A 12,257-nucleotide genomic window follows, 5' to 3' on the forward strand; every position below is an offset into this window, starting at 1 on the left:
TAACATTCTTCTTCCTGTTGTCACTGGAGCCTTGGCTATACCATCTGCTGTAATGAGATAAAATATGGAGAAATCTGCAAATAGAGTAACAACCCTCCCCCGCCAGCCCTCCCTTCAGTGCCCTCAGGGTCCATCCCCAGGATGTTAGATCTGAGCCACACAGCAAGGTTATGCCAAGTGTTTTCCTTAGCTTTCTGTTATTAAACTGCAGTTATTTTCAGGGAACTTTCACACACATATAATTCACATTAAGATTGCCTGTGCACTTCCTGGAGGGAGCAAATGTTACTGTATTTAAAGTGCACACGGCTCTCTATAATATGAAATGCTATTATTGAAGCAGATGGATGGTCCCTTAGATGGAACAAACAAAAGCTGTTGGAATATAGTTTTTTTGTCTGTGGCCATATGATGTGTATCTTAGAGAATGAGTCTATGTTACATTATTAAACTCAATGGTGTGAAACAGAAAGACTAATGTAAAATACCTTTAAAAAAATGTAAGGAGAAGTGACAGTAATCCAGTAATCCCTCTGAGGTCACTTATCACTTTAACTATGAGGATCAAACATTTATTTAGCATTTTTCTCACATTCATTTAAATAATTTCACAAGCTGGCTCTTGATATATGGTTACAATAGGAAACTGTACAATTTAACTTGGAAATCTGTCTTGTACACATTCACATTTTCAGACTTGCTATTCTTAACAAGGCTCCTTTTATAATACAAAAGAATAAATTCAAATAAGTCTAAATTTTATTTCATTTAAATTATCCATATCCAGTTGACTGAAGAGTAATGTGAGGAGGGGAAAAAAAGAATCTAGAAGAATTAATTAGCTCTGAAGAGTGACAGTTACCTTGTTCCTAACAATATGTTTGGGGTGATGTCAGTTTCCTAGAAAGCTCAAATAAAAACTCACAACTATGCTTGCGATCTGAACTAATTCTTAGTTAGTGGTAATTTTATATTCTTATTTACAGAGTATTGCTAAAGACTAGAGTTATGGTTGGAAGAGAAAACTATCAAACAGTTACTACTTGAGAAACACCCCTGTTTTCTCTTTGAGTAAATCTACTGCTTTCATAAAGTACATTTTTCTCCACTGTCTTTTGACAAATGGTATTCACTCCGCTTTCCTAGCTTAGAGCTTGTCAGCACTGGCTCCTGGGGCCAAACTCATGGTTTCTGCAGTGAGAGAGACTAAGAGACAGTAGATGAAAGTTCAAGTAAAATATTGGAGGATACTAAAGCTCATGAACACAGCTTCCTTGAGATGTGGCTTTGTAGAATAAAGGCAGCTATATCATGAAATAAAATCTTCATCAGAAAGCTAAATCAAGTTCTTCAACCTATTAGCCCTGAATCCTTGGTCAAGTGACAACCCCTCTGAATCTCCAAATTATCTTCCCCAAAGAGGAGCCTCCAATCACCTGGCAGAACTGTTGTTCACAAGAGTAAATAAAATAACACCTCCAGGCCCTGGCTGGTTGGCTCAGTGGTAAAGCGTCGGCCTGGTGTGCAGAAGTCCCGGGGTCGATTCCCGGCCAGGGCACACAGGAGAAGCGCCCATCTGCTTTTCCACCCCTCCCCCTCTCCTTCCTCTCTGTCTCTCTCTTCCCCTCCCACAGCCGAGGCTCCATTGGAGCAAAGATGGCCCGAGCGCTGGGGATGGCTCCTTGGCCTCTGCCCCAGGCGCTAGAGTGGCTCTGGTCGCAACAGAGCGAGGCCCCGGAGGGGCACAGCATCGCCCCCTGGTGGGCAGAGCGTCGCCCCTGGTGGGTGTGCTGGGTGGATCCCGGTCGGGCGCATGCGGGAGTCTGTCTGACTGTCTCTCCCCGTTTCCAGCTTCAGAAAAATACAAAAAAATAAAATAAAATAAAATAACACCTCCAGTCCCATAGCATTGTCCTGGTAAGACATTGGTGCTCAGTAAATGTTTTCCTCATCTCTGCCCAGTGAGGCTAATTCCAAGTCTGGGGTTTCTTTTGTTTCCTGTGAAGGTGTAACTGGGGTGTGCATTTGTTCTTAAAAAGTCACGTATAAGCACACATGTCTGAGAAGTAGGTCTTTGTGGCATTTATAATATTTTGTTTAATTTGGGGGTTCTCAATGTTGAGTTTCCTTTGTTCACATAAATGATACTCCATAACTATTTGTTACTGAGTACAGTAAGGTATTTTTCCCCACCGAGAAGGAAGGAAGAGGGCTTGGAGCCGCAAAGTGTGGAATAAGTAAATGGCTTTATTGAGTACAGAGCGCACACCCCGCCCGGCAAGGTTTCCTGGCCCCGAGGAAAGAAAAATGGAGGCTAGGGAAGTTGCAAAGATTAAACCGTGTGGGAGGTATTTAAAGGGTCCCTGTAGGGAAGTGGAGCTAACATGACGTGGTGAAATTTCACTGGCTGGCAGACGATTGCTTCTTTCCAAATGGTTCCTGGGAAGCTTCCTTTGGCGGGCTTGATTGTGGGCGGTCCTAGCCAAAGTGGGCAGGTCTGAGTTCCCCACATGACCATGCCCCATTATCCACTGACCTTACAAGTACTCAATAAATGAATTAAAAATCCAAATGTGTGTGAAGAGCTTTACAGATATTTTATTTGTAGTAATTGAAACAAAAAGCAATTAAGTAACCATCTTTGAGATGTCAAAGCGTCTCTTGACTGGCTGCCACAGCACCTAACCTTGCTGTATCTAAAACTTGGAACTAGTGATGAGTTGGTAAAGTCTAAACTATGCCCTGAATTTATTGCATAAATCATTTTGTATAAAATGTATTGCATAAATAATATTATATAAAATGTGTATCCATTAACATTTACTTGTGAAGTCTGTATAGAAAGATGAAATTATATGTACGAAATAATGTCAAGAGAATGAAGCAGTCTATAACAATTGCCTTTTTTATGTATGCACATTCTAACATAGTATAATTATATATATAGGTAAGGCATGAAGGCAGATGAACCAGAAGAGAAAATATAAAAATTGAGACAAACTGTCTTAGTCTAATGGAATTAAAGGATGCTTTTTTATGTCAAAATTCTCTTTATTATTGCTTTATACTTTCAATTTAAAAAATGCATTGTTGATTGGATACTATTTTGCTTTTTAAAGTGCTTTACATATGATCTTCAATTTTACCAAAAAAGAATTGTGACTAATTTCATTCAAAATTAGCTCTCAATGTACCTATCCACTAGAACAATTTGATCCTAACAACTGGATCTGGTCATTCATTCATCCAAGCTTCTCTTTGCTGAGCAGTCACTGCATGCAAGGTAATAGTATAAGCAAATCAGTACACTGTTCTCATAGGGCATGTGTTCTGGTGGGAGGCAGCTAAAACGATGAATACAAAATATGTAATATAAATTCTGATAGTGGTCAGTGTGGAGAGGACAGAACAAGGCAGGGAGCTTAAGATTCTGAAAAACTTAGATGACATCTGTGTACAAAATATGAAATGAGGATCCTAACTTAATTTCCAGTACCAGCCTCTGTCTAAAGTAGGTTGGGAAATGTTGAATAATTGAGTTTTAGTGGAATCCTGTGATTATTTCTCAAAATAACTTCCTAAGGCCAGGCTGATTGAAAGTCAAGTTCAGAAGGAGTGCTTCACTAACTGATTCTTGTGTTTTCTTCTTGTAGTTTTCAGTGAGGACCTTCACTCCAGCCTCTACTTTGTCAATGCATCTGTGCAAGAGGTAGTGTTCGCGAGCACCACGGGGACCCTGGTGCCCTGCCCTGCTGCAGGCATCCCTCCTGTGTCTCTCAGATGGTACCTAGCGACGGGCGAGGAGATCTACGATGTCCCCGGGATCCGCCACGTCCACCCCAACGGCACTCTCCAAATTTTCCCCTTCCCTCCTTCAAGCTTTAGTACCTTAATCCATGACAATACTTATTATTGCACAGCTGAAAATCCTTCAGGGAAAATTAGAAGTCAGGATGTCCACATCAAGGCTGGTGAGTCGAGTTTCTCAGACTTTGTTCCTTCTTGCCTGCTTGGGTGCGGGGCCGTGACGAACATTAAAATGCCATCAGGTGGGCAGCAATGGAAACCCAGCCATCAGTTCCTTCTGACGGTGCCAGTAGCTGTTTTGAGAGTATCTCTTGACTGTATTTCAGTGTACCTGACGTTGTCAATAAAAATATTTGAAATTACTGGTTCTCATTCTTGGGGAAACAAATACACAAATGCCTGTAAATAACAAACTTTCACCATTTTCTTCCTGACATATTTCTGTTTTCATTCTATATTTTTGCCATTTGAACAACGACATGCCAAAAAAAAAATGTTCAGTGCTTTTGCAATCCCTTAAAACTCTGCTTCTGCAACTCACCCAACACTGGAATATTGGGGAAAATTCTTCTGTGAAATGAACATTAAGTTTTCAATGCAATACTTGGGTCAATTTGAATATATTCACTCAGAAAATATTGTTTTGAGCTTCTGGATGGTTCTGACACTTTGCCAGAGTCAGGGAATAGATGGGGAAGAAAGAAATGGTGTCTGCCCTCATGGAACTCACTTCCTAATGGGGAGTCAGACATGGGCAAAGGAGCAAAGTTGAGTCAAAGTTTACAGTGGAAAGTTGGCCTCTGCACCAGGCAGTGTGATATTTGCTGAGGATGTTGTGAAAAATTCAAGCAAGAAAAAGAGAAAGAAAGAAACAAAAAACACCATCAGCTGAGAACCAATGGAAACTCTATCATCAATTCAATGTGAGACTGATGATGGCTTCTTTGAGATGTCAGAGCATCTTTTGACTGGATGCCACAGTGCCTTACAGTGCTGGATCTAAAACTTGGAATAGTCATGAGTTGGTATGGTCTAAACTGTGCCACGAATTTACTGCATTTTGATTAATTGATACTCTAACTCAGTCAGTGTCTGAAACCCCATGTGTTTGTTTTCTGTTCCTCTTTCCTCCCCACACTCTGTCCTAGAGGTGGGTAGTGGAGGGGGCAGGGAGGAGTCAGAGGGACAGAAGAAAAAGGATTGAGCTGGAATAAAACCATAGCAGCAACGTGTGTTGTAAGTGAAGCAGACACAGTCTAATACTTTTACATCCCTTGTGAAATGAAAAAGGCACCATTAACATTTTTGATGGTGTCACATGTTGCTGAAACATTGTCCATGGATAAACCTTGAATTGGTTTTTTTGTTGCTTTTAACATCATAATGTATATATATTTAAAATTGTTATCACTACAAGTCAACTCAGAAATACAGCCTCTGGTTCATGGACATCAAGAGTTACACATCTGGGACATACTGTGTCATTCTAAAGATTTAACAAACCCCTGGAAAACAAAAACAGACTCCAGTTAGCAAGCAGTGTTTTAATTTTTATATTATTATTATTATTATTATTATTTTTAAAAAGCCTAGCTTTTCAAATACTGGTATACTGACTTCATGTAATGGCAGGGCAAAGAGAATGTGATTTTGATTGTTGTCTTGTGCACTGGGTAGCCGGGGGAGCTTTGCTATCATTTCTGTGGCAGGTGAGGAGGTGTTCCTTGAAGACATCACAACATGAGCAGAATAGGAAACGTTTCCAAAAGCCTGCGTGCGATCCCTTTGATGTAAGTAGTCAAACATCAGACTGACTCATCCTGCCAGAGTGTCACTTTCCCAACTGTATTTTGATCTCTGTGACATGCTCATGAATTCCAGGACTGGTGAAAAAAAAATGCACTTAAGGAAGAAAAAAGATTGGCTTTAATCAAGAATTGTGAAAAAAACAATACACCAAGTAATTAAAATCAAGCAAATTTGTGTAGGGACCTCTAAACCTGATGACAAGGGAAGTTAGTGAATGCCTTTTACCTGGCAGGCTGAAGATTTTTTTTAATGTGTCATTAAAAAAAACATATTTATAGACTACAAAGTACCACTTATAGCAAAACCTAGAACTTCAAACAGCTATACTTGTTATGTGCTAATCTGCTATTTCTGCCTCAAGTATCCTGTCAGGTAAAAGAACTAAATGCTTACTCCTGTTTTAAGTGCTGTTTTCCAAATTTGTCATAGGCTTGATTGCTTTAGCACGGCAGTGGAAGTTTCAGAGGGTGGAAATCCCATCGTCTTGTCTGGCATCTCTACTACCTTGCACATAGTGCACATTAGTGCTGCTTGTGTGCCCGTCTTCCTGACTCATGATGCCCGACAGGGTGTGAGCCCAGTGTCCACACAACTGCTGTGTCTGTGCAGACTTGCAAGAGAGACAGTCACGTTGCCCCAATGAAATTCCTTTTCTCATTTAATTTTACTTCTTCTTAGGAGAACATTATGGTTGTAATAATGTTTATCAGCGGCTTGAAACCTGGCTTTCCCCCTTTTAGGTAGATGCTGGTCCAGAATGAGTTGCCATGCAGAAGAGCAGCTGAGGGACGTCTGGTGCCCAGTGATGGCTGTCATGTAGCTTGGACTAGAATGAGCGCTAACTCAGGAGCCATCCCCCTGTGTGTTAGATCTTCCTAAATGTCTCAAGGCCCCGCCTTTAGCAAGAGTTCCCTCGCCTTGATGTGTCCTCTTAGTAATTTTCAAACTAACAAAGTAGACCTTAATGTACACTATGGACATTAGTTGATAAGAATATATAAATATTGGCTTGTTAATAATAAAAAATGTATCACACTAATTCAGATACTCACAATGAGAAACCACATGGAGTGGTGAGGGAGTATGGGGACTCCCTGTATTTTCTGTGATGTTTTCTATAAACCTAAAACATTTAAAAAAAGTTTATTTGCCACAAAAATTAAAAAATACTTCAACTCATTTAATATATAAATGGAGTCCCCAAAGGAATGGATGATTAAAAAAATGTTAAAAATACAGGCCAAAATTGTTCCAAATTTGATGAAAACTATAAACCCACAGATTTAAGGAGCCCAAAAAACTCAAGCACAAACTTTATGGAAAAATATAAAATACAGCAAGGCACATCATACGGAGATTGCTCAGGACCAGTGATAAAGAAAAAATTTTAAAAACAGGTAGAGAGAGAAAAATACAAAAAATAAATAAATAAATAAATAAATAAAAACAGGTAGAGAAAAAGGGCACATGACCCACAAATGGGCAAAGGCAAGGACGACGCCGGTGTCTGTCAGAGTGGGTGTGAGGGAACCGCGTTGAAAGGAGAGCCGCCTGGGAACCCAGACACCAGCGCGCAGAGCATCCGTCAAACATCAAAGTGAAGTGCAGGCTTCTTGGACACACAGAAACTGAAAGAACTCAGCAGCAGCTGACTTGCACTATTAGAAATCATTTTGGGAAAAAAAAACGTGTCCTACCATTAGAATAAAAATGACATTGATGGCATCTACTCCAAGGAAAGAAGAAGAATGGAAAAAAGTAACTACACAGATGAATAAATCACCTTCTATGTTATTTAAAATCCTTTAAAAGACAATTGATGGTTTAAACCAGGGGTCTCAAACTCAACTCAGCATGTGGGCCGCAGAGCAAGATCACAGCCATTCGGTGGGCCGCACTAGGTCTACAAAAGGCAACTGTTACGCAACACTTTTCTCACTGCAGTTGAAAACAAAAAAAAAATCAGTACAACAAGCACAATCGTGCATGCAGTTTACTCAGTGTCACAAAACGACCAGAAACTGTAGTTCGCATCACAACTGCTGTTAACTAAGCTAATATCTAGCTAGGATGCTAGAGAAATGAAAAATACAAGTAGGCCCCTAGGCTTACTTAATTTTATCCAAAATATTTTGAACTTCGTGGATTAGTCTGCAGGCCGCACAAAATTGTTCGGCGGGCCGCGAGTTTGAGACCCCTGGTTTAAACAAAGTAACAACAGTGTCTTGTGGGGATTTTAACATATGTACAAACAAAATGGATGACAACAGTAGTGAAGACACGGAAGTACAATACTTTAGAGCAGGGGTCCCCAAACTGTGGCCCCCTGAGGCCATTTATCCGCCCCCGCCGCACTTCCAGAAGAGGCACCTCTTTCATTGGTGGTCAGTGAGAGGAGCATAGTTCCCATTGAAATACTGGTAAGTTTGTTGATTTAAATTTACTTGTTCTTTATTTTAAATATTGTATTTGTTCCCATTTTGTTTTTTTACTTTAAAATAAAATATGTGCAGTGTGCATAGGGATTTGTTCATAGTTTTTTTATAGTCTGGCCCTCCAACGGTCTGAGGGACAGTGAACTGGCCCCCTGTGTAAAAAGTTTGGGGACCCCTGTTTTAGAGTACTCTCATTCTATGGGAACTTGCAGAGCATCACCTGAATATAAATGAGAAGTTACACGTATAGACCATAAAACCTAAAGCAACCACTGAAGTAACTAAACAGAGAGTTAATAGCTAACATGCCAACAAGGTGGAAACATTGGAGTCATTAAAAAAAAATAATAATCCAAACAAAGAAGAAAAGAGGAGGAAAAGGGAAACGAAGAACAGGGTGGAATTGTTACCTCTCCCCAGGAAGACATTTACCTTTTGAAACCACTCCTATCTTTGTTGACATGTTATTTTTTTAAATTAATACCATGCCAGGTTTCTTGACACATATTTTCCAATGAATAACTAAAATTTTAAAAGGGCTGATTACACGAGAGTAAGTTAACTCTGTGGAGATCTTAGGAAGTGCAAGATTTGTAAAATCCAGACCTTGAGGGTCTTGTCCCAACACCCTTGTGGTAGATATTTTCAAACTTGGGGACAATAAAGCCCAGGACAAGGGAGCCTGCACCCTGATTTGAAGAGCTGGAATGAGGTTTAAGTTGGATGGGACACATGCATGTCTCCTTGTCCCGAGGCAGAGGCCTTCCCCTCAGCAGAGGTGGTGTGGACTCGCGTAGCTTCATCCCAGCCTGTTGTGAGCGCTTTATCCACGATACCTGAGTCATTACAATTGCCCTATGTGGTAGATATTTTCATCAAAACCCCTGTTCTATAGATGGCAAGAGAGACAGCCTGCCCACTGTGTAAGTACTAGGGCTTGGATTTGAACTCAGGCAGTTGGATTACAGAGCGGGCCGTGAACCCCAGCACTACCCTTCCATTAGCCCATCATGGGGGTCCCCTCTGCACACTTTCTGGGGCACTCCTATTGTCGGGGGTTTGGACAGGCTCCGTGATTGGTGATGGGAAGCAGGATCACTGTTTCCCAAACTGCTTTGCAACTGTCGCAAAAATGTCGCTCTTGAAGAGTTATTAAAATTGTCATATAGTTTTCAAAGATTTCTAGGGGAGGTTGCTTTTCTTGAATTTTTAAATTATTTTTCTTCCTAGTCTGAATTTTTTTTTCTTGGTCCTCAGGATATGGAGGGCAGGATTTTTTTTTTTTTTTTTATCATCATAACTTTTCTAATAAAGCTAACTAGCCCCATACAGCTACATGGAGTGGGTAGGTGAACTCTGTTTTGGCATATTCTTGCCCTGCAGTGTATGAGGTAGCTTATTGTGAATGAAATGAAAGTTTTAAAACATAAAATGTAGGTTGCTTAAAATTGTTTCCAATAACTCTCTCTGATGCAATTTGTATATATAGAAGCTATAATGCATGTATTCAAATGAGCTCCTCTCAGAATAAGGTTGCCTGCATGTGTCACTGAGGGTCCACCTCCTCCTGTCTTCCAGTTTTACGGGAGCCCTATACAGTCCGTGTGGAGGACCAGAAAACCATGAGAGGCAATGTTGCGGTCTTCAAGTGCATTATCCCCTCCTCGGTGGAGGCGTACATCACCGTCGTCTCATGGGAGAAAGACACTGTTTCACTCATCTCAGGTAGGCTGCGTGCCCCCGGTGGGATGCCGGGCCCACAGCTTGTCTCAGCCGGTGCACTGGGTGTCTTTCTGCGTCTTTATCACACATAGCAAGAACCGGTATGCTTAAGATGGGCGCTATTTTATGATTACATACAATCTCAGTGTTTTCTGTCGGTTTACATGGCTCTGAGTGAATTGACTGTTGGATAGAAACTAGTTACTTGCGCCATATGTTACAGCTGGTACTGTGGTTTTATTTCTGCTGCTGGGGATGAGGTGGTAGGACTGTCATGTCTCTGTCTGAGACCTCGTTGATACATTTAGGACCGAATGTCTGCAACTAATAACTAGAAAATGGATCTCATACTGCTGTGCACCTTTCCAAGGTCTTTGAGTTATGCGGTATCTTTGACCTCGTTTTTGAAGGTTTTATTTAGAATAGTTATGCAGCCCTGAAATAGATGTATATTTGTATGTAAGTGATTTCTTGCCTTCTTTTTGGGATCCACAAAGGCCACTTCTTCATGCTGGTTTCTGAGTTGGGCTCTCTGCCCCGCAGTGCGCACCCAGCAAGGCCGTGCAGGCACGAGGCTCAGCTTTCCTGTTTGGCTCATCGTTGGATAATGACCACTGGCTACTTTTGGGAAAAAGCTGTGCTGAGCCCTGAATGTGGCATGCCGGGGTGTAAATGATGTGTTTCTTTATATGTGATGTATGTGTAGACAAGTCTGTGTGTACATACACACTGTGATGTAATTCTTGAATACCATCAATTTTGTCAATTTATGGAGATGAGAAATTAGAACTGAACTCTCATGGTGACACAGCATTTATGATTTTCCACTTACTGATTTGCTAGACAGTATGGGTTACTATGTAAGAGCAATGGGAAAAAAATCATTAAACCATTAAAAAGTCCAAATCAAAAATTAAATCGTTGTTCTCTGAAGTATATCCTAATAAAGTAGGATGTAATAGATGTTTTCACCTTTATTTTACATCATCTTTACCATAAAGTTGAAGTCCCTCACACTTCACTGAACAGTAAGTTTCTTGCCGTTAGGTTGATTCATCATCCTACATATGTGTTAGAGTATTGGAAAAAATACTATGCTTTAGAACTGAAAATTCTTGTAAGAATAAGAGTAGGCACTCATCTGTACACCTCTGTTTGCTAATTCTGATTGTTAATGGTTTTAATTGCTTCTCTTTAGAGGTCATTTTAGTTTTTTGATGGCAGATGGAGAGATTTGACTGTAACGAGTCCCTCTGGCTGAGCCCAGACTCAGCTCCTGAGAACTTGGGAGAGAACTTGCAGCACCGTGTGCAATCTCCCGCACCTGGGGGTCCAGGCTGATGGGGCTCCACCGTCTCTTAACAGCCATCTGACAACCTCAGTGTCTGCCCTGTCGGGGGAGAGAGCAGGGAGAATTGCACACTGCCTCATGCTATACTCATTTGCGGGTTTCATCTTTTTGCAGTCAATGTGAATACTCTTTTTTAAAAAAAACAAAAACAAACATGAACCCAATTAAATAAAATGTAAGGAATTTTGTATCTATCTGCTGAGACAGAGTTGGCGCACTCAGGGGGACTGATGACTCCCAAGTCTGCTCCGCAATCATGGAGCTTCAGAGCTTCAACCTTCGGCAAAATTCAAAAATAAAAACATCTACCATGGATAAGCACCTGGCTTTTCTTTTTTTTACAAAAATATCCAGAAAACAAACATAGTACCAGTATATACTTTTATCTCACTTAGGAATACATTAATACAAGTTTTTATTTGTGAGTAAGCCATTGAACCAAACATGAAGTCTTCTCAAGAGGCTCTACATGGCAGAGATAGATGGATGATAGATGAGAGATAGATAGATAGACAGAAAGATAGATAAGTAGTAGATAGAGATATTGAGACAGACAGAGGGAGAGATTCTGACAGAGAGAATGCAAGATATTTTCATATCTAGGCAGTTCAATCTGAGAACAAGGCCCCAAACAAGTATTATGATCCATAAGTAGAAAGTCTGGAAATTCAGCCTTATGATGTGACCTGCTATGGCTTACTGTCAGCCCCTGTTCCCAGTGTCCAAGCCCCATAGAAGAGCCTGCCAAAAATGCCCAGGGAAGGAGATCGTGAAGCCACTGCAGATTCAAATGGCAAAAGTCACTGGTGATCATAATAAACTGGTTTTGGCTTTTTTAGGTGGAGAAGGTTTACATTTCTCTCTGCTAAGTAGGATCCTGAGTGCAACAGGGGTGCTGAGAAGCTCAGAGGAAAATCCTGGCTGGGACCTCCCTCCCCTGGGGCTCCAGGGGCTGAGTGGTTGGCATGGCACTCAGATTCTTTTTTTTTTCTTCGAAGGATTTATACTATCCAGTCTCAAACTTAATGATAAAGCGATAGTAATCAAGACCACATGATAAGCATGCTGACTTTGCGTGGAGAGTCTAGAAGGAAATAATCACATGCATGGCCAATTGGCTTCTTTACTTAAGT

The 12,257-nt window shown here is 40.8% G+C and overlaps 1 protein-coding gene across 1 annotated transcript in view; it reads left to right on the plus strand.

Annotated features, from left to right (window-relative positions):
• Positions 1-12,257, plus strand: part of DSCAM (DS cell adhesion molecule) — a 636,673-nt gene that overhangs the window by 129,552 nt on the left and 494,864 nt on the right. The window contains exons 2-3 of the mRNA XM_066370162.1: positions 3,654-3,971; positions 9,630-9,776. Coding sequence (XP_066226259.1) covers positions 3,654-3,971; positions 9,630-9,776 — 465 coding nt within the window. The remainder of the gene's footprint in view (positions 1-3,653; positions 3,972-9,629; positions 9,777-12,257) is intronic.

The sequence above is a fragment of the Saccopteryx leptura genome, chromosome 2 (genome assembly GCF_036850995.1).
Source record: "Saccopteryx leptura isolate mSacLep1 chromosome 2, mSacLep1_pri_phased_curated, whole genome shotgun sequence".
Taxonomy (NCBI): domain Eukaryota; kingdom Metazoa; phylum Chordata; class Mammalia; order Chiroptera; family Emballonuridae; genus Saccopteryx; species Saccopteryx leptura.